The 27,013-nt window shown below is 40.5% G+C and overlaps 1 protein-coding gene across 2 annotated transcripts in view; it reads left to right on the top strand.

Annotated features, from left to right (window-relative positions):
* The window catches only part of Adcy8 (adenylate cyclase 8), a 221,257-nt gene that overhangs the window by 164,699 nt on the left and 29,545 nt on the right, over positions 1-27,013 (top strand). For both annotated transcript variants that reach the window (XM_015486609.2, XM_015486608.2), the window contains 3 exons: positions 7,172-7,344; positions 17,942-18,020; positions 26,634-26,792. In XM_015486609.2, coding sequence (XP_015342095.1) covers positions 7,172-7,344; positions 17,942-18,020; positions 26,634-26,792 — 411 coding nt within the window. The remainder of the gene's footprint in view (positions 1-7,171; positions 7,345-17,941; positions 18,021-26,633; positions 26,793-27,013) is intronic.

The raw sequence follows: 27,013 nt of genomic DNA, 5'->3' as shown, positions 1-27,013 counted from the left end.
GGGACAAAGTATAAGACCCAGAGTCATCCCCCAGTGACCTACTTCCTTCAGTCACACCCTACCTACCTACAGTCACCACCCAGTTAATCCATATCATTGGATTAATCCACTGACTAGGTTTTACCTTTCATGATCTAATTATTTCATCTCTGAACATTCTTGCATTGTCTCCCACATGCGAAACCTCATATTCCATAACCTGCAGGAAATGAGTGAAGAAAGAAATACTCCAGCTATGATGTGAGAAGCAACTTAGGGGAAGGAAAAGACATCAGTTTATGGAACAAATGCAAATCACATGCACAGACCCAGCATGTTGCTAGCTCCAACACATGGAAGTGGTTCTCAGGAAGCTCAGTGGGAAGATTCTGGCTGTAGAATCACATTGCTTTAGTAAGTGCTCTGACCCCTCTGAGTAAGGAGCTTACCATCCTCATAAAAGCAGGCGGAGCTGGCCATGGTTCTGAAGGTTTCCTGAGAGCTGGTTTTTCTGCAGAGGTATGCTTACCTGAGTCCTGCCTCCTGGCATCCTGGCCTGTCTTCCCCTCCACCCCCACTTATTCAAGTCCTTCCCAGACTTCAAGCCTCCCTGTTCATCATGCATTTTAGCAAGCCCCACCCCTCAGATCATCTCTCTCCTGCCTTCTCACACCTCCTATGGCATTGACTTGGAACTCACACCCCAGCCTTTCCATAACTAGGACAGTCTCCCCATCCCCTCAAATTAATAATTTCTTTTAAGGGAGAAGCTAATAGTGTATGGTTATTCCCGGTTACCCAAAGGCCCAGCAGAGAACAGTTTAGCCATGTTTAGAGAGAAGGGAGGCAATTTTTAATAGAATAACATGGCAAGGTTCACCAAATGTATGAAACAATAGTTTTCAAGATCCTGGCCATTCATCAATGAAGGACAGTGGTCTCTGAGATAGGAACAGACAATGTGAGCCCCATGACTGCTAGAGCTTATTACTGCCTTAAGAGGCTTTCAGGACATAAAACCCAGATAAAACCAGTGGATTCCTGATTTGGGAATACACAGCTAGAAATCTGGAGAACCAAGGCCACTGGAGTTGACAGAGCACACTACCAGAGAGGAGAAAGCTACAGAGAGAGAGAAGCCCAGAGACCCGCAGAGGGCCCAATCAGTGCCACTGACACTGGGTGTTCACCACCTGGAAGGACGAGTGCCTGGAGCTCCCACAGGACTGGAGGTAGAGTGTGTTTCCACCAGCCAGCCTGAGGAACGTCACAATTCATGAGCTACTTGGTCATCAGAAGGGTCCTGCTTCAGCAGTGTGAAGTAATCCTTCCTAGATTATATGCTGCCCTGATTCTTCCTAAAAATTTTATAAGACCCAAAGAGATCTAGCTAGTTCCGCATAATTTAGTTGTGTCCCAGAATAGATTTAAAGACTATTTATAAGAATATATAAATATTCAGGATTTAACAAGGTGAAGTCATGAGGGCTGACATCCAAAGATTGCCACATTTAAAGGAGGAAAAGATAACTGATAATGAGGGGAAAAAACAACTAATGGAAATCAAGCCAAAGCTGCCCATGTATGCTAGAATTAGCAAACATGAACAGCAAAGTAATTATTACAACTGTACTGCAGATGTTCCAAAACTTAAGCTACATGGGAGATATATAAAAGGTCAAACTGAATATCTACAAGACAAACGATGATGTGCAAGATTAAAACTACACTGAAAGGAAATTTAAAATATAAAACATTTCAGACAAAAAAATTAATGAAATTGACGATACAACAATAGAAATACCCAAAGTCAAATATAAAAAAAAACAATAATTAAAATAAAAACAGTATCAGGGAGCATTTCCAGCACCATAATATGTGCATAACTGGTGTGACCCCTCCCCCCCCAAAAAAAAAAGAAAAAGAGAAGAGAAAGGGGAGAGAGAAAAACCCATTTAATGAACTAATGGCCAATTTTTTTTTCCCAAATCAAACTATGCATCTACAGATCTAAAAACTTCAGCAAATTCCAGTCACAAGAAACATTAAACACACATACACACATTCACACATACACATAGTCATCATCATTATCAAATTGCTTAAGACCAGCTGGGCATGGTAGTGCATGCCTGTAATCCCAGCATCCCAGGAGACTGAGGCAGGAGGATCACATGATGAAAGCCAGCCTCAGTAACTTATCAAATCCCTAAGAAATTTAGCAAGACCTTGTCTCGAAATAAAATACAAATAAATCAAAAGGACTGGGGTGTGGCTCAGTGGTTCAGTGCCCCTGTGTTCAATACCTAGTCCCCCCCACACACACACACACAAAAAAAAAAAATTGCTTAAGACCAGTAATAAAGACAAAAATCTTTAAAGGCAGAAGGGGGAAAATATGTTAAATATGTTATATACTAAAACAGGTAAACATCACAGCAGATTAAAACAAACAAACAAAAAAAAAAAACTATGAAAGCCAGAATTTAGAATAAACTAAAGCATTGTAAGATCATACCAGAGCACCAGACACGAATAGAAAGACTCTTTTCCTAACTAGCAAGATGCAAGAAATGGCATGGAACACAGGACCACTATGCTCCACCTGCAACCCTGGTGACACCCTCACTCCTTACACAGGTGACAACCCCAGGCTGAGGCTCGGGGGAAGCAGAGCAGCTCTGTCCTTCACCTCTGCACACTTTTCTATGCTGCTTGTGCCAGGTGCTGATATGACTAGAATCAGTTGAGTCTGAGTCCATCGATAGGTCTGGATGAACCACAGTGACTTTTCTTGGCTGCCCAAATGGGTACCGGGAGTTCAGTCTGTGGAACTTGTGTGGATAGATGCTCCATGCCCTCTTCCCATATCATGTAAAATCCTTCTTCCTCCTCCTCTCCTAAAAGGAAACCAAGCACATGTTGCCAATTTATGGCACATTGTGACAATGTCTTAACATCTGTACGGCTCCTTTCAGCATGGCACAATTCCTGGTGCATGGCGGGTCCTCAGTCAACAATCATGGATTAATGAATGCATGGTTCAGTGTATACGTGCTTGCTGCTTGTTAGAAGAATTAGGTATTGCTCCCCTTAAGACCTTATTATGTCATGGGACTCAAATTTTTTCAGACATAAAGGAAATTGCTTTATTTGTAATTTCCCAGACCAGTATCATTGGAGAGAATAAAGCCCTGCATGTTCAGAAGCAGCAAAGTGCCATATGACCTTTCCCTCTCCTTTAAAGTGAGGGTAATGATCATGTGCCTATCCTTGGATCATTTTAAAAATTTAAAAAGATGAAGAATGTAAAGCCGTCTGTACCTTACCCAGAATATGTGTCTAATAACTGTTGAGTTGTAATTATCACAGCTACCCTCCACCAAATGTACAGGTATCTCCCCTAGGTGGTCCCCCATCTTGCCTGGAATTCATGTATGGCAAGGGCCTTGTCTGCCTCATACCTCCACGTCTTTAGTATTGGTCCTTATTCTATGCACAATTCATCCTTCCCCATTGAAATGTCTTCGACCTCTTTTTCCTAACTTGGGTATCAAAGTGCCAATGCACATTACATTATCTAATTTTTTAATAGTCAAAAATGATATCTTATTATTGAGTCTTTTTTCCCTTTTCTAAAGGAAAATATAATTACTGGGAACTTTGCCCAATACCAGCATTTCCCCTACAAATCTAAGCATTACTGTATTTTGTTATTTTAAAAAATCTAGGAAGAATCAGGGAATCACATTATTATATAGGATGTGGAATTCTCAGAATTATAAGGATTCACTCTAAAACAGGCACTCAACTCACTGCTGCATTTGATACTGTGTTAAAATAAGAATAAAGAACATTACAAAAGGAAATAATTCACTCGAGCTATACTGTTTCTGTGTACATATTTTGCAGTGTATATACAATTTTTCAACCTACTTTCTAGTTTAGTTATCTTTTTAAATTTTTGTTTTTGTATTTATTTTTTAGTTGTAGTTGAACACAATACCTTTATTTTATTTATATTTATATTTATATTTTTGTGGTGCTGAGGGTTGAACCCAGGGCCTTGCATGTGCTAGGCAAGCATTCTACTGCTGAGCCACAACCCCATCCCATAGTTTAATTATTTTTAAAATGTTCTCTATGTGACCATTTAAAAGCTCTCCTAAAAACACTTCTATATAGAATTTTTTTTTAAATTCTTTGGGCTCTATGTTCTTTTTCCTACTTCCTCTTCCCATTCCTCTTCCTATTTCCTATTGAGTAGAAATTGTTAGGAATGGGAAAAATCTCATTCCTCTTCATCCACCACCTAAAGTACAGCAGTGTCTGTAGTTTAGTCTATGCCCTGTCTGTATTTCACATTCAGCCTGGGTGGTCTCTTCCTGCCACATCAGCTGAACAAGGCTAAATGTGCCTCCATAGACCCATCTGTCCTCCTGGGGTTCCATAAAAGAATGTAAGTTGTTTGACAGAAACTTGGTAACTACCTTGGATCTAGTACCTGCCCATGTTGCAGGATACATGCAGTTGATTCTCCAGACCACTAAGAGGGGGTCTCACGGGGCTTTTGCAGAGCCAAAGCTTCTACAGCTTCCTGACTGTCCTTCTATTTTCTAGTCCCACTTCCACTATTCATGTAAAATGTAAAGGGGACGAAAAAGATGCTCCTGATGTCCAGGGCCTCGTTGTCTATGACATCTCAGAGTTTTTACTGTCTTCACAAGGTTCAATTTATACTTCAAAGTAGAAAGTATAAGGCAGTGAGGTGATTCCTCCATTGGAATGGAGGATGGTGGGAGAGATGGTAAGAATACATCAGCACAACTGATTGAGGTAACAAAACAAGATCCCTTGATCCATTGTTCAAATATATGATTCCATTCCTTCATGACACCTTCCGAAGGCTTGGTGGTGAAGGGAGGATGAAACATACTTGATACTTTTCTGCCTGCCTGTGCTATTCCCTCTGCTATGATCAGTTGCATGATTCCCTAATATAGCCCAAAGAATCAATTCTCCAGCCACTGCTCCTTTTACCTTTGTGTGTATGCCATCCTGTCTTCCTATTGTCTGACACGTGAAATCCTCTCCATTCCTCAAGGTCTGGTTCAAACTCACCCCTCCTGTCCAACCTTCACCCTTGCCTTCTCCCCACAGGCCATACTTGTTCCTGCCTGGGTACTTGCTTTGAGTTTGCTCACACTGCTGACAAAGCACTTTCCACAGCATACTACTGTTGACATTTTCACACTTGCTTCACATTCTTTAACCAGGATTTCCTTTAGCCTTGGGTCATTTCTTCTCCTTTGGATTTCCAGTGCCCACTTCATGATGTGATTACAATAGGGCACTCAATAAATATTTGTTACATTTTTAAATTCAGTAATTGTGCCCCTGTAAGTCTTTGCTTGAAGGGCAAAATCATTTCAATGACTTTTGATCTAATGCATGATTCCTAATTTGTATTGACAAAGCCATGCACAGACCTTCATTGGGATATAAGCAACAATGAACTGAGAACCCCTCAGATCTATTATGCTTTTCTTTATCCTTTGTTAAAATGGAGTGTCTTGGAGTTTCTCTGAATAGAGAAAATAAACACTAGAGAATGAACTTCTTATCTGCTGGTCACCTCACACACATTTTCCTGCACAGAGGCATCAAGATGAGTTACCTAAAAATCTTGCCCAAGGAAGGATCTTACAGGACAGCTAAAGAAAGCTTATCACCCCACTTGGTACAAGGACATAATTGGATTTATTAGGAAAGGAAGAGATGAAATTAAAAGATGCATCAGACACACGGCTCCTTCAGGCCAGGGACAATGCCTCTTCCATTCCTGAGGCCCAGGGGCTTTGTTCTCAGTCAGGGCACTATCCACATTTGTTTATGTCAATGTTTGTTGACAAGTTGCATGAATGAGTCAGTGTTGTCTAAGAAGTTTTAAACAGGTCTTCAGTACTGAATTACTCAGGAATTTGTAGAAATTCTTACCTATCTCCCTTACCCATAGCAAAGCCAGTTGTTACAAACACCCTGGACTGTAGGGATTTTAGAGATTATCAAGCCCAGTATTCCAATTAGAGTCACATTTATATATGCTAGTTGTACCCAAGTAACCTAAATGCTGCTTTATATCTCAAGATCTTGGGCAATTGACTTAAGCTCTATGAGCCTCAGTTTCTCAGCCCATGAGATGGAATATATAGAGGTATAGAGGTATTGAGACCAAACTGTCACAAAAAGGACCTTAGATAATGCTAGTTTTTTCTTCTTTTCCCACTGGAATTATAATCTGGAATGATATACTAGAATATCTCTAAAGGGAAATAGGCTGAGGAACTTCCCATGGAAGAATGAATTCTGGCTGATTCGACTGACTAGGAGAACACTCCAGTATTCCATCTCTGGAGTGATTCTAAACTTGTAATTTGAAAGGTTTACTCCAGATACAGGGTAATAGATATCATGCTGGTCTCTGTGGGGTGCAATGGAGGAATGAGGCAGGATTCAGAAACACCTGGAGCTATTGAGGAAAGCTTCTCAGAGGAAAGGACACTGGATTGACATTTGTTGTAGGAGTAAGGCTTAGTCACATGGACCTGAGTTGAGCAAAGATGTTGAGGCATGGGAGAGGGTCTAGAGAGTAAAAAGGAGTCTGATGCATGAAGGCCTTGCCAGCCCTGCTATTCAGAAGGAAAAACAATTTGAGGGAGTGGAGAGCAATAAAAGGACTTCTGAGTCAAGAATTGGCATGACCAGATCTAGAAATACTGGGTAGAGAATGACAGCATGCATTGGATAGGGCTTGGAGGTGGCCAGAAAACTGTTCCAGAGTGATCCTGAGAACTAAAATGATCAGGTAAAAGGAGAACGCTGGCAGGATGTGAGATGTTAAGAAAGTAGAACCTACAGGCTAATGGCCTGACCATGAAGCATGGGGAAGAGGAAGGGTTCTGGCTTGGGGATGGTGTCAATGGTGATTTCATTCACAGAAGTAGGAGCATAGGTTGGGAGATACGAAAATAAAGAGTTCAGTTAGGGACCTATTGAATTTCAGGAGGCCCTGAGGTCTCCAAGTGGAAATGCTCAGCAAACATCTATATGAGTAAAGCTGTCGGCATCCATGGCTAGGAGAGGGGGCCTCTTCAGTCACTGTGGAGCCTGACCCCCTGTTCTCTGTTCGCAGTACTTCGTCTTCACGGGCGTGTTGGCCATGGTGACCTGTGCAGTTTTCCTTCGACTGAACTCCGTTCTGAAGCTAGCTGTGCTGCTGATTATGATTGCCATCTATGCCCTGTTGACGGAAACCATCTATGCAGGTCTCTTTCTGCGTTATGACAACCTGAACCACAGTGGAGAGTAAGCATTCACCATTGCTCAGTGCTCAGCGGGAGGTGAAACCATTGGGAATACATTGAGCTGGGTATAAAAACTTTGGGACTGATTTGGTATTGAGTTAGATTTCAATTCAGGCATTCTCTAACTTATAAATCTAAGTAAAATCACTTCTTTTCAAATTATTTATATAAATTATAGATTAGTTAATTAAATTTTAGACTAAATAGTACCTAAGTAATAGTTCAGATCAATTCCAAACCTCATAATTTGTGATTTCTTCAATAATAGCAGCTCTAAGACTTGGTAGGATCTGATTTTAATTTGGCTATTGCAATATTAATGATAGCAGCCACCATGGATTGAACACCTATGCTCCTTGCATTGTTATTTTTTAAAGTACAGAAAAATACAAAAAGTAACATCAGCCTGGATTTCTCAGAGAAAAGCTCATAAGGCAATGCTTAAGTGCTAATGCAACTCCAGGGCTGTGAAAATGAGGGAAAGGAAGTCGGGAGGCAAATGTGAGCAGTGTCTTGTTATGCTGGCAGCGGAGGTTGTAAAGTGATTCAGCTGGTGCCTTGGAGGATGCATTTGCTCTGCTGATTAAAGTGTCTCTGGATAAGCTGTAGGGTGGGGGAGTGTCTCAGAACAGAGGAACACAGAGGAATGTGTCTCTGGGCTCCTTCTCTCTCTTTTCTCCAATGGTCAATGTTGATTCTCCAGAAGCACTTCCTCGTGACATCACTTGGCCAGTTCTGCAGTCTCCTGGGAAACCAGGCCTTACACAGGACTTAAGGGAAGGAGCACATATTGAATGCTGGCTGGCTGGGCTCAGGTGTAGGAAGCACACATGTCTAGCTGAGGCCAGAAGGAGTAACCGATAAAGAGAAAAACAAAGCCAAGATATTTCAAGAATCCTCAGAAAATGTGCCTGAAACTAATAATGAGCATCTGTGAACCAACCCCAGAAATAAATAATGCATATAATTAGTCACATGCATTTTTGTATTTGTTACAAAAATAAAAATGAAGCATTTCAGATATTGTTGAAATTTCCTCCTCCAAGGTCAAACTCCTCTCCCCCTCCCATGAGCCAACTCCTAATACACTTAATATATATCCTTTGCTTGCATGACTTCTAATACATATTTAGCTATGTCCATATTTATAATTGTTTTGTAATATCATTTTGTAGTCATACAATATTGTGTTTTTCAGATCCTTTGAGGCTGACATCTGTAGATCTAATTCATTTCAGCTATGGTCTGTATATAATATGAACATATCAAAATATATTCCCACTTTTGACCTATGAATACATTTAGACCATTACCAGTTTTTTTCCTATCATAAAAAAAGGCTTCAGTTATGATCACTATACTTGTCTCCTGGAGCGTATGTAAAAGCACACTTGCTGGATGTTTGCATTTGCCACTTTTAAAAACATCATATTTCCAAATTGCTCCTTAACATGACTGAATGATTTCCCTCTTATGCTCAGTGTCCTGTTGCCCCCTATTCTCCCACACACCATAGCTAGACTTTTTAAATCATGCCAAATTTATGGGACTGCACTTGATCTCACTGTTTTTATTGAAGTTTCCTGATTATGAATAAACTTGTGCATATTTTATTTACTTATTAACTAGTTGAGCTTCCTTTTACTAAAATTGCCAGGTCATGTCCTCTGCCCTATTTTCTATGGGGTTGTTCACATATTTCTTACAGAATTTACAAAAGTTTTTTTTCTTTTTAATTGACAAATAAAGATTGTGTACATTTATATTGTACGAAAGGATTTTTGATATATGTGTATATATATATATGTGTGTGTGTGTGTGTGTGTGTGTGTGTGTGTTAGAATAGCTAAATTGAGTTAATTAATATGCTTTTGCTGACATACTTAGTTTTTTGTTGTGAGAGCCATTAAAAATCTACTCTTCAGAAATTTTCACATTTAAAATACATTGTTAGCCACTCACGGTGGCACACACCTGTAATACCAGCTACTCAAGAGGCTGAGACAGGAAGATCTTGAATTCAAAGCCAGTCTCAGCAACAATGAGGCCCAAAACAACTCAGTGAGCCCCTGTCTCTAAATAAAGTACAAAATATGGCTGAAGATGTGGCTCAATGGTTGAGTACCCCTGAGTTCAATCCTTGGTGCCCAAAAAATTATAGTAATAAAATAAAATATGTTGTTATTAACCATAGTCACCCTGTTGTACAATAGATCTCTTCAAATTATGTCCATTGTCTAATAGAAATTGTGTCTCCTTTGACCAATATCTCCCAATCTCCTACCCCCGACCCTAGTAACCACCACCCTATCTCTCCCTCTTAAAATTCAACTTTTTTAAGATTCTTTATATAAGTGCCAAAAAAAAAGAGTATTTGTAGTTCTGTGCCTGGCCTATTTCACTTAATATAATGTCCACCAGATTCATCTATGTTGTAGCTAATAGAAAGGTTTCTTCTTTTTTTTTTTAAAGCTGAGTAGCTTTCTGTTGTAAATATGTACCACATTTTTTTCACTTTTTTTATCCATTCATCTTTTGATGGACACTTGGGTTGCTCTCTCATTTTCAATTCAGCATTCTTCACAGTAACCAAAATATAACAGTTTATAATTGGTAGGTACTAATGGGTGGTTGTTACACACATGTGTGGTGTATTTTATGTGTTTCCCCCTATTAAGTCTTCACAGTAACATTTTAAAGAACATAGGCTAAGAGAGGTTAACAATTCCTTGAGTGTGCATGGCCAATAAATAATAGATCTGGATTCAAACTTGAATCTTTCCATCTCTAAAGGCAATGCATGTAAATGCTGCATGAATCTTTTTTAAAGAGGGTTGAAGAACTGCCCGCCATATTGCCAGGGCTCAGGGAAAGTCAGAAGAGTTCCAAATTAGGTAAGAAGTTCAAAAGGTGTCCCATGACCAAACAGAAATGAGCACAAAAGAAAGCAAAGAGATATGAGAATAAAATGGGCCACCTTTGTTGTAAAAATGAAACCCTGAACTTTATTCACTGGAAGGGAAGCACTGCACTAATGCAACAAGTCCTGGCTTTAGCTTCAAATCCAGATTCTGTTGTTTACAAAATCACTTCCCATCTCTGGACCTGGCTCACAGGTGAAGTGAAATAGATGTACTCTATTAGTTGACTTGAGCTGCCATCACAACATCCCACAGACTGGTGAAAAGTCTCAGAATGGCTTTCATCTGATTGCATTCCAGCTGATTGGAGGGCTGTCTTCCTGACTTGCACATGGCCACCTTCTTGCTAGGACTTTAAATGATGTGTGTGAGAGAGAGCAAGAAAGCACACTGGTGCTTCTTCCTCTTTTTATAAGGGCACCAGGCCTATTAGATTAAAGCCCAAATTTTTATTACTTCATTTGATCTTAAGGATCTCTTTTTAGATGCTGTCTCCACATACAGCTATCCTGGAAGTTAGAGTTTCAACATATGAGTTTGAGGGGAACACAATTCCATCTATACCATTGTTCCAGGGCTATTCTGGGATTCCAAAATGCCTGGCATATAGTAGATGCTCAGTATATGTTCATTCTTATTATCTCCTCCTTCTAAGGAGAGAAGTGCAGTTCTGAATTCTGCTCTGATGTCCTCAAGAGAAGTTTGCAGTTGCATTGTTAAGTAAGCCCTTGTAAAAGTGGAGATAACCCCAAGTTCATTGCTGCTGATGATCAAGAGCTTTTTTCAGCTTTTTCCTGACTTGAGGTCAGACATTGGTTAGTCTTGTATTGCTTCACTCTCTGCTGTCAATCAAAGTAAATTAATAAGAAATAAAAGAGCTCAGTCAGTCAGCCTTCTGTCTCAGCAGCTTTACAGACAGTGGCTTAACAACCATGGTGTCCAGTTGGCAGTTAGGCTGCTTCTGCTGATGAGACTAAACAAATTCTTTAGGAGCTCACACTAGTCCAGGGACATTCCTGCTGATGATTTCTAGGTGTCCTTCAGCAGGTAAAATATAAAAGATGGAAAGCATGGAGAACCTTGCACAGAGCAGATTCTGCTCCTCTGGAGCAGTCCCAAATACTTTAGACTGGTGTCTCCCAATCTACTCATTGGATTCCTTCCATGGCAAGCCTGTGTCTCAGTAGATAACACTGAGCCCCCAAACAAAAGGCATCTTACCCCAAGCATCTTATCAGTCCCTAGATATTCATCTTCCCCAGAATCCCTTGCAGGGAAGCCCATATGTCATAATGTATGTGAGTACAAATTTAACAGCTGGATTCAAATCTCAGCACTCCCCTCTACCAACTGTGATGCTGAACAATTTCACTTAAAATTATTTAACTTCTCTGAGCCCTGTTTTTCTCATCCATGAAGAAAATTAAAATAGTGAGCATATAAAAAGAATCTAATTGATAATAGAGTCTTAGCACAAAGTCTTCATAGAATAAGCAATTGATTAATGCTAACATTTCATTAAACATAATGGCTTCATATCACAAACACTGTCACTCTAGAAAGTTCCTCATCCTTATCTCTGGACTTCCATTCCCTAACTGGTTTCCTATCATCTATTCTCAGTTCACCCATCCCAAAACCATCTGGTCAATTCACACATCTTAAAACCCTTCATGGGCTCCCTTTAACTATAAGAGGCTAAAAGTTCAACTAGTTTGTTGAGGATTTCCAAGCTCTTCTTCTTCTGGCCCACATTGACTGTTTCAATCTATCCCCTATGACTCACAGGTCAGCATTTGAAGCCCACACTAAGCACAGGAAGTCACGTGCTTCTTCCCTCCTGAGCTTCTGAATGAATGTCCTTGTCCTGATGCTCTGTCTCCAAGATTCCAGCCCATCATTCTCAAGGACAGTCTCCTTGGTGAAACCCTCTTTAATCACTTCCCATTTTCTAATCCATGTGAATAATTTTTGTCAGTGCCCCTACCTCTCTATGTTGCAGTTATTAATTTCTATGTCTTCCCCTTCCATTGGAACAGGAGCTTTTGAGGGCAAGGACTTTTTCTCATGTTTATATTTCAGCACTTAAGAGTATCTGGCAGTAGGTGTCCAATTGAATATTTCTGGAATTAAGTGACTGAGTACCTGAAAGGAACATTAGCTCATTCGGAATCTTATTACTCTCATCTAAAACCCCTACAATTTTTTTGTCACTGGTGTCCTTAAACCATGTGCTGCCCATTCATATGAACAGTTTGCTTTTGGACTTACATGTCTTGCTTCAAAATTAATGTGATTCCGTGTGGCTAACCTTTCTAGCTTGTTCCAGAACATTTTCTATCCTTACCCTTTCATAGTTTTTATTAGCTACACATTCTGATAATCACAAGAGATTATTTCTGTGCCACTGATGCCTTGTCGATTTCTTTAAAGATAAGCAAATAGTGGAATATATTATAATACAAGTCAGAAAGCCTAGAATCTATTTTTGACTCTTGCTTCTACTCAGGAGTGGCCACATCGCTAATGCAGAAAGGCAGCACAATATGCTTACTAAGGGTATCAGCTTCTCTGGCTCTAGTAATAACTGGCCCACTTTGTAAGTGTTGGTGGTGCTAGAACAGGTCTCCTTCCAATATCCACACTGAAGTCTGGGAGTGACAATAGCAGTACTCATGCTGCTCTTCACTTCCAGCTGATCTATAAGGACATTATTTTAATCTACAAAATCTCTCAACATCTACCATGAACTTATTGTTACAAAGTAGATCCTTCTAAAAGGAGCAAGTACCATCTTTATCTTCTATTTCTCTATTCACTCCTCCACTCTGCCACATCCCCCATGCACACACATTCAGATGCTTCATTTCCTGACCCTTCTCATTCTCCTTTCAGGCTTCTGGGGCTAAACAGCATGAGTAAGGGGGTTCTTCGCAGTCTCCAGGCTAGATAAGCCACAGTTACCAAATCATCCTGACAAGACTATCCTGATAGTGTCGTGTATTGAAGGCATTCCAGACATTAAATGTGATACCAGATGAGGCTCTCACAAGTGAGAATGAGTTGGAATAGATAATATCAAGAAAAACACATAGGGAAGCACTTTCGAAGAAAACCAATGAAAGTTGGTGCTGGCAGAATCTAGAAGCCACGTGGCATGAGAACAGGTTTCTTCTCACATAAATTGCTATCACTTTGATCCCCATTTGCATTCAGAAAGGTTCTGTGATTGGTTTAATGCTCTGCTGTCATCATCTTGAAACTTAATGATTTTTCCAAAAAGCCCTCCTACATTTCTATGTTGCACATGATCCCACAACTTACAATGTCAATTCTGTCCCACTTATCCACATGTAGCATTCATCATAGATGAGGAATGAACACCCAAAAGATAGATAGCCCACATACAGGGTGGAAGTCAAATAGCATCCATCCAACATCACGTAAACTCCATTCATCCACCTGCCTATCCAGTCAACACACACTACCCTCTGTCATCAGCTTTGGCCAGGTGCTACAGAGTCATAGATGAATAAGAATCATATCCACCATTTAGGGGCTTAGGGTCAAGCAACAGTAAGTAGCTGCATGTAGGACAGAATTATGAAAAAGATAACTGAGATCTGGGTTGATAAGTTGCCACCTTGCACTACCTCTGTGAACTAGAATGAATTACTTAACACCTGAGTTTTGGTTTCTCCTTCTCCACAATAAGGATCATAGCCCATTATTTTTGATATGACAAAGCCAGAAGTAACCATCTCAGATGTAATAGAAAATAAGCACCTAACAAATGTATATCATTAATATGCACTAGAATAAAAGATAAATTAAAATGGGATGGTCTAGTATGGGTTCCATGGAGGCGGATGGGAACTAATAACAAAACTAAAAAATTAGAGTTGAATGCTCAATACTGAATGCTCTGAATTTGGCAGCTGACATGTGAGTTCCCAACCAGCTGTGACACAGATGAGCTGTGTAACCATGAAGAAGTAACTTCTCTCTGGTCCACAGTCTCCTGCTGATAAAATAAAAGGCTTGCAAGTGATATTATATTGTGTCTGATACACATACTACAGAACTGAGTAGATTTACCAAATATACATTGTATTTTGTGACATAGAATTATTTTCATGATTTATACTAAGTTCAAAAGTATAAACTATGAAAATGTTATGAAGGTATAAAATTAAATTTAAATACTATGAAAAAATATTATGAGTTAAAATGTTATAAAGTTACAAAATAGTATACACCAGAGAATCCTGCATTTGTCAACATTTTTTCATGAGGTAAAAGAAAATGACACTTCATTGACTCCAAGGATAATTTTTATTTTCTTATTGGTAAGATTTTAAATTCCCAAATATACTACAATTATCATAAATACTTCTTTAATGAGTAATATTCAAATGTAATACTAATCTTTAAGATACATCAGATAAGGTGCTCTCTAAAGATTTTCATAACCCTGAGAATTTCATTATTCTACATGTTTTGATTAATGATGTTCTTTCAAAAATGTTAGCATGGGAAGACGGCAGTATTACTCAGTGATTTTATTAATCCAAATAAATCAGTTTAAAATGTCCTTGGTCCTCAACACTCAATATCAAGTGAAATATTATAATATGGTATAGAATTCAGCCATTTGGCTCTCTTAGAAGTTTTTCAAAGAATTAGAGAGGCTACAAAAAACCCCTTCTAAATTCAAAGCATAATTTCTTTGGGATGTTTCTCAGCCTGGCTGACTTACTGTGCATATTCTCCAGTCTCTACTTGGGCTTTTTTTTTTTTTTCATCTGAAGTACAGCTAAACACTCGAGATTGTTCACAGTTTTCCTTTACTTTTGCTTCTGAGTTTCGTCTAGTCATCTTTCTATTTTTGGTCAATCACTACTTTCAAAATGACTCAAGAGGTATTTGTGTTTTCTCTTGAAAATGTGTTTCCAATGATAAATTACTGGGCTTAAAATAAGTTTCCTGCATCACAAAGAAAAGGATCTCAGAAGTACCAGGCAGAACAGGAACTTGGGACATATTCGTGGATTCACAGAAGGCACCACACCTAGGACATCTTCCAATCAAACCAAGCAATGTGCAGGAGTCATCTATAGAAGCACCAGCCCCATGCACCTCCCAGGTGGGAGAGGAAGACGGGGGCCAGAAGGTCCTCATATTTGTATAGTAAACATTATTAGAGTCATGCACAGATGACAAAGTAAACTGTGACATAGAGATAATAAGTGACATGCCCAAGCTCAAAACCTGATGGGTAGCAGAGCCAAGACTGCATCCTGCTTCTGCAAGAGTTCAAAGAGTTCAGGGCCTGAATCATTTTCCCAGGGATCCACAAACTTCAGGAGCTAGAGAACAAAGTGACAAAAAGCAAAGAAAAGATGATCATTAAATATTCCTGTCCCCTCAAACCAGCCCCATGGTGAGTGAGTTCAGGAATCCGTAAATGAATCCTCATCCCTAAAATGCAGGGGTGAAGATACATGGGCGAGAGTCCGACCCTCTGCACTTCAGCTCTCTTATTGGGCAGCTCCAGTAGATATGAACACTTTCTTACTGAGTCTCCATGTGACCTCAAACATGACATGTGGCATTTATTTATTATCCCTGCCCTACAGGCTTGTTAACTCAGCTGGCCAAGCAAGATGTGTCTTGAACTTAAGGAACACATCCCACCCCTTCCTCCTCAAGTCTTACCCTCCATTAATTCTTCCCTGACACACAGCCTGGGTTACTTTCTCTTCCCAAGCACTCCCGTGGCAACGAGGATATATCTGTTCCATGGAGTTTATCATATTATAAAATTATCTATGTATTTGTTCTTTCTCTTAGTGGTCTATTTTGAGGGCAGAGACAATGTGCTTTCTTTATCTCTGCCTCCCAGTGTATGACTACCACACACTAGAAGCTCAGTAATTATGTGCTTCTCTGGGGCCATAGATAAGAAACATATTAAGGTCCATTATTAGCATCTTATCTCCAAGGAAAAGCAGATGGAACTAGGGTGCTGAATCCTACTGTAGTCCCCAGAGCTCTCTGGTCCTCATGGTCTCTACACACACAATACCTTTCCAAGAGAGTGCACATTTCCATTCCTAAATCCTGCACTAACCTGGGGAGCCGTACTGGTCCTGACCTACTTTAGGTTGGAGGGGGCCTTTCAGTAGAAAGCTAGGTGAGAAGCTAGTGTGGGTAGCTGAGTCCATGCCCTGTTTCCCTGTGCTGCACCTGCTAGTCTCCAGCAAGAGGAGAGAAGGGAAAGCGTATGATGGCCTTCACACACCTGGATGGACCCTGCTCTTCTCCCTGTAGGTACTGCTTCTCATCTGTGATAGCCCCATATGTCCTTAGGCCACATCAGAGTTACTTTCCAGTGAATTCTGAGGCTACGTATGTGTGCTTGTGTTGGGGAAAGGATTAAACAAAGGAGTGATAGGATTTGGTTTCAGTGATAAAAAAAATATTCTGGCAACACTGTAGAAAGTAGACTGTAGGAAGGGATGTAAGGTGGCAGTTGGAATCAGGTTGGCGGTACTTGGTGGTAGAGGTGACAGGATTTGCTCTGAGTTGATGGGGGTGGTGAGGACTGACCCCTAGTTTTATTTCTGCTTTAGGCTCAAGGACCTGGGTGAATGGATGGGGGGGCACTGCCTGAGATGGCGAAACCTGGGCAGAGACAACCCTAGGTCATATTAAGCCAAACCACATCTTACGGAGAGATAATTTGTACTTGAATATTTTTATTTGGGGTTTCCTTCTTTAACCAGTGAAAGCCCGTCCAGGCTTTATCTCCACATGTCTACTTCACAGTCCAATGTTGCTTCCTCCAAGCCTTTTTCCTCCTGGCCCAAAATGTCCTGAGAAGACCCCATGCTGGGGAAGAACTGAGAATAAAGCCAGGGATTCCCTGGACCTCCGAACTCCCTTCATGGATGAAGGTCATGTCGGGGCGAACGTGTATCCTTGCCACTGGCCTTTGCAGCTGGGTCTTCTAGAGAGCCCAGGTCAGTGCCCCCTCCCCAGCTTTTCCCCACAAGGCTCATGGATCTAGTGCTGAGGTACACTCCTGCAAGAGACAGCTCCAAGGGAGCAAAGGGTTTACTAAGAGACATAAGGTTTAAAATGGAGGAAACAGTACTCCTTGACATATAGAATTGATCTAGGGATTTAAAAAAATGACATAAGGTTTAAAACAGCGTCCAACTTGTGAGATGGAAACAAAAATCTAAGCATGAAAGCACTCAAAATAAAGACTGTCACAAACAAAGATTTCACAGTGGTCTTCTAAAGAGGATCGGATCCCAAAAGGGGGGCCAGAGGATGTAAGTCTTCACATGAATTTCTGTGATGAGAAGGCATACAAGCTCTTTGAGATCTAAAAAAAGTACCTGCAAATAGAAGACGTTACTAATGTGGGCACATTGTCTAGATGCTGGGCTCTAGAATCTCTCCTACCAGGTATGTCCTGGGGACCTCCACTGCTTAGAGGACCCTGGTTGCTGAAAAGCTGATGCGTGAACCCGCAGAGCAGCCTGTATCTCATGGTGGGTGCTCAGAAGACACTTTCTTCTTCTCCCACTCCTGGTCAAACTTGTTTCCATGGGAGCATCCTTGAAGTCCCTCCATACTACCATATTGTTTTTCTTCTTCCCACAGAGATTTCCTGGGGACCAAGGAGGCCTCCCTGCTGCTGATGGCCATGTTCCTCCTTGCTGTGTTCTACCACGGACAGCAGGTAACACAATACTTTGCTCAAGCTACCCTGGCCACCCACGTTCTCGGTGGCCGTGAAACTGCCCTGCAATGCCTTTCCTGTTCTTTGCGACAAATGACTATTAGCTGTTTGCATCAATTGTGACATTTAATGAATCAATGTCTATTGAAGATCACCTAATGGAAGACTAAGCTAGAGAAGATGAGGTCGTGAGTGTGTGGCTTTAAAGTCCTTTTAGCCCATCCCTTCCAAACTGACATTAGGAAAAAAGAACATTTTCCTAATAAAAGAGTTTTTGATTTCTGCCTGAGGCAAACTGGGATCCTTCCCAAATCTATTGCCTGGAGAAAATTATTGCTAGAGAAAGTGTGTGCTGTGCTGGGTAAACATTCAGGCTGGAAGATCAGCAGAGGCAGGGTTCTGGCCCAGCTCTTCTCAGGAGCTGTGGCCTTGGATAAGTTATTTATTTCCTGAGAGTCGGCGCCTTGACTCTCAAAGTAGTAACATCCACATAGGACTCTTTGAGATGGTTGTGTCTAGGGTTTGAGGACTCTTTGAGATGGTTGTGTATGGGGTTTTGTATGCTGCTTCGTGTGTGTATATGTACATGTCGAGGAAAAACTTCATTGCTAAATTGTCCTGATTAGAAAAAGTGCCTACCTACCACACTGACTCTGCTCTGAGTCCCTAGTTGTTTGGTTTTGATTTTTTTGTTTTGTTTTTTCATGGTGCTGGGGATGGAACCCAGGGCTTCATTCACTCTAGGCAAGCACTCCACCACTGAGCTACATCCTCAGACTCTGAGCCCCTGTCCTTTACTGGGATCTGGAGTGAGGAAGAACTACACAAAACCCCATTCCTGGCAGAGTTTCTAAGAGGAGAGTGAACTCTAAATAATGCAGAAGTGTTAGGTGTTGGACATATTTGCCCAGGGTCTTGCCAGAAGGAGCTACTCTGCAAAGCGCCTCCCAGCAGGCTTCACTCAGGAGGTGTTGCCTACTCCCAGAGGCCAGTGGGACTTATCCAGGCAGATTCCAACCGGTGATCGGTCAGTCTCTGGAGAGGTCTTCTCTCCCTGTATAAACCTGACCTCATCAGCCTCGTCGCTGGGCTCTGGATCCCAGTCCATCTTTCTCTGGTCTGTGTGCATTTCAAAAAGAGTAACTAGAAAAAGTAAGGCAAACCAAGAAGGCTGACAGCCAGAGCAGAAATAGGAACATCTCTGGGAAATCACCATGGAAACAGGGAGGCAACAACCCTGGGAAACCAGGGATTAAATAGTCAAAACTCCCGAGAATTAAGACATACATATGGAAAGTCACTCATAATAAGGGGGATGGTTAAAGCAGTGACTGCTTTTTACCTTTTGATGGAATTTGTGATAAAACACAAAGTCAAATGTCAAAGTCTAGCCATTACCAGAATTCCTTGGTATTTCTGACCATCTCTGGAAACAGGTGTCCTGTCTCCTAGGTCTGGGTGGCCTCCTTTTACAGAAGGACACGCAAACTAAAATCCATTTGAGGGCAATGAGGACAAAACTAGACAAGGCAGAGATGCACCCCCAGAGATGCACTCACTCCATCACACAGGTTTCAAAATGGCAAGTGAGAAATCCCCAGAAAGAGCTGAAAGAACAAATTTGTGGTAAGAGTCCTCATTCCATAATAATAATGTGTTTCTGTCTCCTCTGTTACCCTAAGAAATTACCTGTGCCTTGACAGTTCCCCTTTTCTCAAATGCTAAGCTTCTAACACTCCAAATCAATATATCCCACTTTACATTTGTGCAGGAAAATCAGATAATCTAATCCTGTTAAGATTATGTGTAAGGTAAGAATGCTTAAGTGCTTCACTGAAGTCCGAAAACTTGTGACATCTGATAATTTTTCCCTTCTATTTCTAACTTTCAAAAGGCTTAGAATTACATAACTACATCTCACAACCATCAGTTATAGGTATTAGCTTTAGCAGATGGCACCCAAACCCCAGCTCTGCTCCTTAGTAGGTACATGATCTTCAGCAGTTTACTAAACTTTCTGTATCTGTTTCCTCACCTACAAGATGGAAATGCTAATAACAGGTTCTACTTCCTCTGTTGTGATAGTATTGTGTGAGCATATAATTACAATATACTTAGCCCAATGGCTTGCACATATAAGAGCTAAAAATCATTGGTTAATATTTTACTTTGAAAATAAGCCTCTGTCACCAACAGAGAAGATGTTGTTATCTGTCTAGCCCTAAGACAGGAGAAGAGACTCCATCTCCTGAGGCCCTGAGTTGCAAAGCCAATAAGAACAATTCTGAAACAGGAATCCAAGTGCTCTACCTTCTGCTTCCATTCTGTCCCTACCTCATGCCACTGCCTCCCTATATTAGAAGCTGCTTTCAGCAGGACTGCATCCCTTCGGGTGTCTCCTCTTTATAGCAAGTGGCAGGCCCCTGTTCATCCAGGATCAAGCCCACCCACTGCTGACCTTGTGACCTGCTCCCACCAGGTTCCTCTGTGACTCAGCAGCCCTGTGTTTTAATAAAGCCTGAATGTTGCCCATTGATGCCAGGTGTGCCAAAGCAGGGTGGGTGGGGCAGGCATGATGAGACAACCCCAGAGTGACACAGGCAGTTAGGCAACTGAAGAATTGGGAATTTTCATTTGGCACATGTGTGGAAGTGTTATGCCAAATATTTCCTCCTCTTCTGAGAAGGTGAACTTCTGAATGTTGGACAGGGAGGGATAGCAAATGCCAGATGCCACCAGCTCATGCCTGATTCACTCACAGTGCCTGAGCACCTCCATTTACAGAAGAGGAAGCCACACCTGTGCGTGGGGACAGAGATTCATAAGGTCATGCCTCCAGTCACCTACTCCTGGGTCTGTGAAAGATAGATGTTGGGGACTGCGTGGCTCAGAAGACCCAAGCCTTGGAACCCAATGTTTTTATATATATATGTATATGTATATATATATATATATATATATATATATATATATATATATATATTTATGTGTATATATATTTATGTGTATATNATATATATATATATATATATATATATATATATATATATTTATGTGTATATATATTTATGTGTATATATATTTATGTGTATATATATTTATGTGTACATATATTATTGGTCATCATTGTAATATACTATGGTAATATATAAAGGAATTTAGAAAGTCATTAAGAAATAATAACAAAAGATGTATAGGAAAAGACTATTTTTGTCCAACCATCCCTTGACCTTTCAAACCCCCTAAGTAACCATGTTTAGTCTTCTGATATTTGTTGCCATAGAGCACGATGATGTTATATTGCTATTTTGAATTTATTCATTTTAAACATCATGTATTAGCTTTGCCTTCCTTAGGTGTATATTCCCATATCCTCTCTTTGAAAATCATAAATTCCAATGAAATAATTCAACAGAGTTTGGTTATTATCTACATTAATATTGTGGAACCTAATATTCTTGCTTGAGTTCCAGCAATGCCATTTGGAGCGTGAGTGACCTTGAGACACAACTTCCCAGAGCTGTCATTTTTCTCTTATCTGTAAAGTGCAATGATAAGTCATCTGTCAGAGTTAGCGACCTGCTGAAAGAGGTCATTCCATACAATATAGGAGTTAAGAGTCACAGCTCAGAGTCAGAATGCCCTGGATTCAAAGCCTCTACTTCTGAGACCTTAGGAAATTGCCTCAACCTTACCATGCCCACTCCCTCACCTGTGAAATGGAGATAATGAAGAGCCTGCCTCGATGAGCTGTCATGGGACTGAATGAGCTTGAATGCCATGAAGTGCCTGCAACGGAGCCTGAGCAAGGCAGGGGCTCCGTCAGCAGTGGCTGTCATGATGTGAAAAGCCTGCCACAAAATACAGCAACAATACCGATTTATTCCCTTGGCACCTTTTTCATGTGGTCAGTTCCTTGATGACTGCATGCAAATCAGGAAAGAGCGTGCCCTTCCATTCAAATGATATTTTTGAGCAAATGCTAAAGAAATTTTACTTTTAAAATATCAATGTCCATGTCTCCCTTATGTTTTTTTTTTTTCTCTCCATGTCCACACTAACTGCACTGTGTTAAGTGACCCCTTTGGTGTTGAAGTTTCCTTTGGTGCCCTCCAGCCACCACTCAGCTCTGTGTAAATAGAGGCAGAGACTGTTTCACTCATCTTCCTCTGCCTGGCATCCAGCAGAGAGTAGGTGTACTTGACCTTTTTTTTAGTAAATGGAAGAGGAAAGCCTACCTTCTGTGGAGCTTTAGTACCAGCTGGCACCTGCCCTCCTGACGCTTGGACAGCATGGTCTCTGTGCACCTGCATTCAATGCATCTACCTTCAGTCACCAGGCTGAAAAGTAAACGGTGTTCTTATAACTGGAAAATTCTTGCTTAGGTAAAACCCAGGCCTCCATATTTCCCTATTCCGAGTTGAATTCCTTTACATGAGGGCACTTCAACAGGACAGAAATAAACAAGTACCTCCTACTTCGACCAAGCATGCATTGTTTTTTAAATATTTTTTAGTTGTTGATGGACTTTTATTTTATTTATTTGTATGTGGTGCCAAGAATCAAACCCAGTGCCTTATGCATGATAAGCAAGCGCTTTACCACTGAGCCACAACCCCAGCCCCACAAGCATGCATGTTTAATGAAAAAAAAAAAAGAAAAAGCATTTCATTGGGAAATAGTTATGGGTGAGAAAATGCTGTGCTGCAATCATAGAAGTCAAAACTGATGCTCTTGAATCTGGAAGCGAAAATGATCAAAGCAGAGCTTTTGATCTCATTTCATCCACAGATGCCTTAAATTATAGGAACACCTTGCAATCATATTTTAGACATTTCAGATGGCCTTTGTGTGCATCATGTCACTTGATCCCAATAATAGTTCCATATAATAATCCATATCTCTTAAATTAGACAGGCTAGGGGCCATCAGCCTTAGTCATGAGAAAGGAAACCAACAAGCGGAATGAATTTCCCAAGGCCACCCAGCTACCTGGTGGAGCACCCAGGACTAGCATTCTTGTGAACAAGCCATTGCCTCCGCTCATGATTATTTTGGGGGGGAGGTGTTGTGGGAAATTTCAAAAACATACAAGAGTTAATAAAAGCATGTCCGAGGTCACATTGACTTACATCCAGCCTTGTTACATCTGTATCCCTATTTATTTTGCCCCTTGATCTCCTTCCCTCCAATTATTTTGAAGAAAATTCCAAACCTCCTATCATTCATCTGTAAGGACTTCAGTATGTGTCTAAAGTGAGATTTTTAACCTGATCACAATTAAAAGAATACACTTGTAAAAAGAAAACCACAATTCATTTATATTGTCAAATCTCTAAGCCATGTTTCCATTTCTTGGTTAACTTATAATTGTATCTTTTAAGTTTGTTTATTGGAATGGAAATCCAGATAAAGTCTGTGTATTGCCATTGGCTGATACATCTTTTAAATCTGCAGGATCAACTTCCATCATTTTTTTTTTGCAGTATTCTGTGAGGGCCAGTGGGCATGTGGAAGTCCTCCTAGTTCAGAGTTTGTCCACTGCATCCCCTAAAGTTATTTAACACTTTCCTCTCTCATAGGTTTATCTTGAATTAGTTGTTATATCTAGAAACTTGATGAGATTTGGTTTCAATTTTTTCCTGCAAAAATATTTAACTATAATTAGAAGATGGATAATGTCTCCTTGTCTCTCTTTTTGTGATATTAGCAGCTGCTGGTAATAGCCTGTATTCATCTGTTCACTAGATAGTGACATTCTAATCCTATCAGTAGTCCATAATTTATTAGCTGGAATACATTATTTAAAAGAACCATCTCCTCACCAACTCTTACCTGGAAATACAAGTCAGGAAGCGATGATAAATGCTGAATTCTTTACCTATGAGTTTGGTTCCTATGAGTTCCCTGATAAATTTGTTCCCTAGCACCATTCAGAAGCGACGGATGAGATTTTGTCTTTTTAAGTGCCACTCTGAATTTATGCATTTTAGTGTATTTCTGGTGTTCCTATCCATTGCAATTATTATTCTTAGTAAAGCCTAATTTCTCACGTCTTTGACAACTGGAAGCCTATGCAAGCTGGCTTTTAGATCCGTTTTACTACTGGAGTTAGTAGTCTCAGAGAGATTCCTTGTTTATGGCATGAAAAAAAATATTCTAGATTTTTAAATTTTCTGTCCTAAAACTGAACCACTTCTGGAAAGAGTGAGGATTATTTTTATAGAAACCAATATTAAGAAATCACAGTCTGGAAGCTCTGGGTGCCCATTGTTGCTGCTAGGTTTCCATTCTCTGGGCCTTGATTTCAGTGGGAGGAGCTAGGAAATGCACACCTCAAGTTCACAGTGGTCCTTGTTTTCTTATTGAGGACCTGTGTCTTTTTTAATATCACCAGATTTACATCTGCAGCTATTTCCTCTTCCCCAGAATTCCAGTTTTCAATGACAACAACACAATTGCCCATTTGCTTTACTGTACAATAGTCTAAGAATACTAATGCAAATATTACCACCTACAATACGATTATTGTAACAAGTTTTAACATTTTATTGGAATTCCTTTTATCCTTAGGGTATTTTCATCTAGGAATGGGCCATCAAATTATTGTTTAAAAAGACATCAGGCATACGTATTTTCTCTCCATGGGTTAGAGATGAAGGTTCATTATTTACTTGTTTACTTTTATAGACACTTTTAAAATCTATTTAGTTTTATAATTAAGTAAAAAATTTTCCATGATTCTAAAGTTGACTCAACAAGACAGAATTTTAAGTTTGGATTCTAGCTTTATTCCTCCATTCTGTTTCCTGTTCCCTCTCTCATCTAGTAGATAACAGCTTTTTATGGTTTTCACTTTAGTTTTTCAGTAAACAAATTAAGACGGATTAATGTGAGTGTAAGAGGAGAGAGAAAGAGAGAAACTTTCCTTTTTCAGACAAGTGATAGCACGTAATACATGCATTTCTCCCTTAGAGAACAGCTCATCAAAGTATAGAGAATCACTCTTCCTATTTATAGCTGCACTGTGTCCTGTTGTATATATGTGCTATGGTTTGTTCAATCAACAAAATGAACATTTGGATTGTTTCAGCTTCTGCTATTATTGAATAAATAACCTGTGCCTGTCTTTTATACTGTTGTTATCTTCTAGGATTCTAAAGTAAGACATAGCAAAGCAACTAGTCATAAGCCCTTCAATTTAGGACATCTAACTACATGTAGTAGACTGTTAATTTTAATGGTTAAAGATTTTGAAATAATACATCCCTAAGTTGTGATAAAAATGGCTTGAGTGTTGCTCTGTAAAGGAAATTCTTATGCACAGGGAAACCAGAACAGGATGGGACAGAACTAACTAAGAGTGCCGAGAGTAAGTTGTTTACCTTTAACTTCCTAAGTAATTCACATAAACCCCCAGGTGGTTCATCAACAGCATCTCAAGTTCATAGATGAGGAAACAGAAAAGTCACTACTTGTCTTGGGTTATAGTGGCAAATGTGGAACCAGAGCTCTATGCCATATCTGTCTGACACCAATCCATGATTATCTTACTATATAGTTCATTCATTTCTTCCTTATTGTCTAGTGATCAAGAACCCACTCTTTGCCCAGTTTTGGAATTAAGTTCAAATTCTGGCTTCTCCACTAACTGGGTGTGAACTTATCAAGTTACCTAACTATGTTAGCTTGATTTTTTCATCTGACAAAGAAGGATTGAAAATAATATCATACTATTGGGGTTGCTGCTTGGATTAAAGGACCTACTGTTTCAATATTGCTTAGAAAAAAGGCAGAGACATAATAAGTTCCACTCAAGCACTGGTTAGTTTTAGGATTCTAACATATTTGTCAAACCAAACTAACCAATAGGATAGAGCACGTGCTCTGTGCCGGACATGTCAGGCTGCCAGTCAGCTCAGGCTGCCCCAACCAAGACCTCAGAAGGGTAGACCTAGCAGAAATTTGCTTCTCATAGCTCTGGAAGCTGTAAAGTCTAAGATCCTGGTCCAGCAGATTTTGGTTCCTGGTGAAGGCTCTTTCTGGCTTGCAGATGACCACCTTCTTGCTGTGTTGTCCCATGGTCCTGTCTTAATGGGTGCTCATGGAGAGAGAAAAGCAGACTCTGTCACGTCCCTTCCAGTACAGGCAGTAACTCCATCACAAGGGCCCATCCTCATGACCTCATCTAGCCCTACTCACTTCCCAAAAGTTCCATCTCCAAATATCATTACCTCCTGAGTCAGAGCATCCATAGGAAGAGGGGGAGGGCACAATCATTCAGTCCCCAGCAGTAAGGATGTGACAAGTGAACAGGTGACAGGACCCTGACTGCACAGCACCTGTGGTCTAAGAGAGGACTCAGATATAGTCATAAAATCCCACAAATGAGTATAAAAACACAGGTGCAATGATACTGGGAGGTAGGCTCACAGTCCGAGGGACCTAATCATTCTCTGATGGCTTGGGGGCAGTCAATGCCTCCCATCACTTAGGTCAGGCTGTTTCCTTTCTGAAAATTGCTAGATCCTGGCCCACCTCCAGATATGTGTGGCTGGAGCCCATACTCCACAAGTTCCTCAGCTGCCTCTCTTTGTCTCCCATGAACTGCAGCTGGAATACACAGCTCGCCTGGACTTCCTCTGGCGCGTTCAGGCCAAAGAGGAGATCAACGAGATGAAGGAGCTGAGGGAACACAATGAGAACATGCTCCGGAATATCTTACCCAGTCACGTGGCCCGCCATTTCCTGGAGAAAGACCGAGACAATGAGGTGAGTCCTTGCAAGTCTGGCTGGTTAAAATGGGTCGGAATGGGCTATATAGTGTTACTCCACTGAACCCATACCCTGGGAGAATTCTTCTATGCTCTTGTGAGGGCATGAAAATGAAGACCATACCTACCAATGGTGCCAGGCAGCCATGGCAGGCATCATGTTACCTACACACCACCTCCCCTGGCCCCAAGCAGCTCATCAATTAGGTGAACATAATA

The sequence above is a fragment of the Marmota marmota genome, unplaced genomic scaffold (genome assembly GCF_001458135.2).
Source record: "Marmota marmota marmota unplaced genomic scaffold, marMar, whole genome shotgun sequence".
In the NCBI taxonomy this organism is placed as follows: Eukaryota; Metazoa; Chordata; class Mammalia; order Rodentia; family Sciuridae; genus Marmota; species Marmota marmota.
The sequence above is the reverse complement of the archived record's forward strand: the minus strand, read 5'-3'. Positions and strand labels throughout refer to the sequence as shown.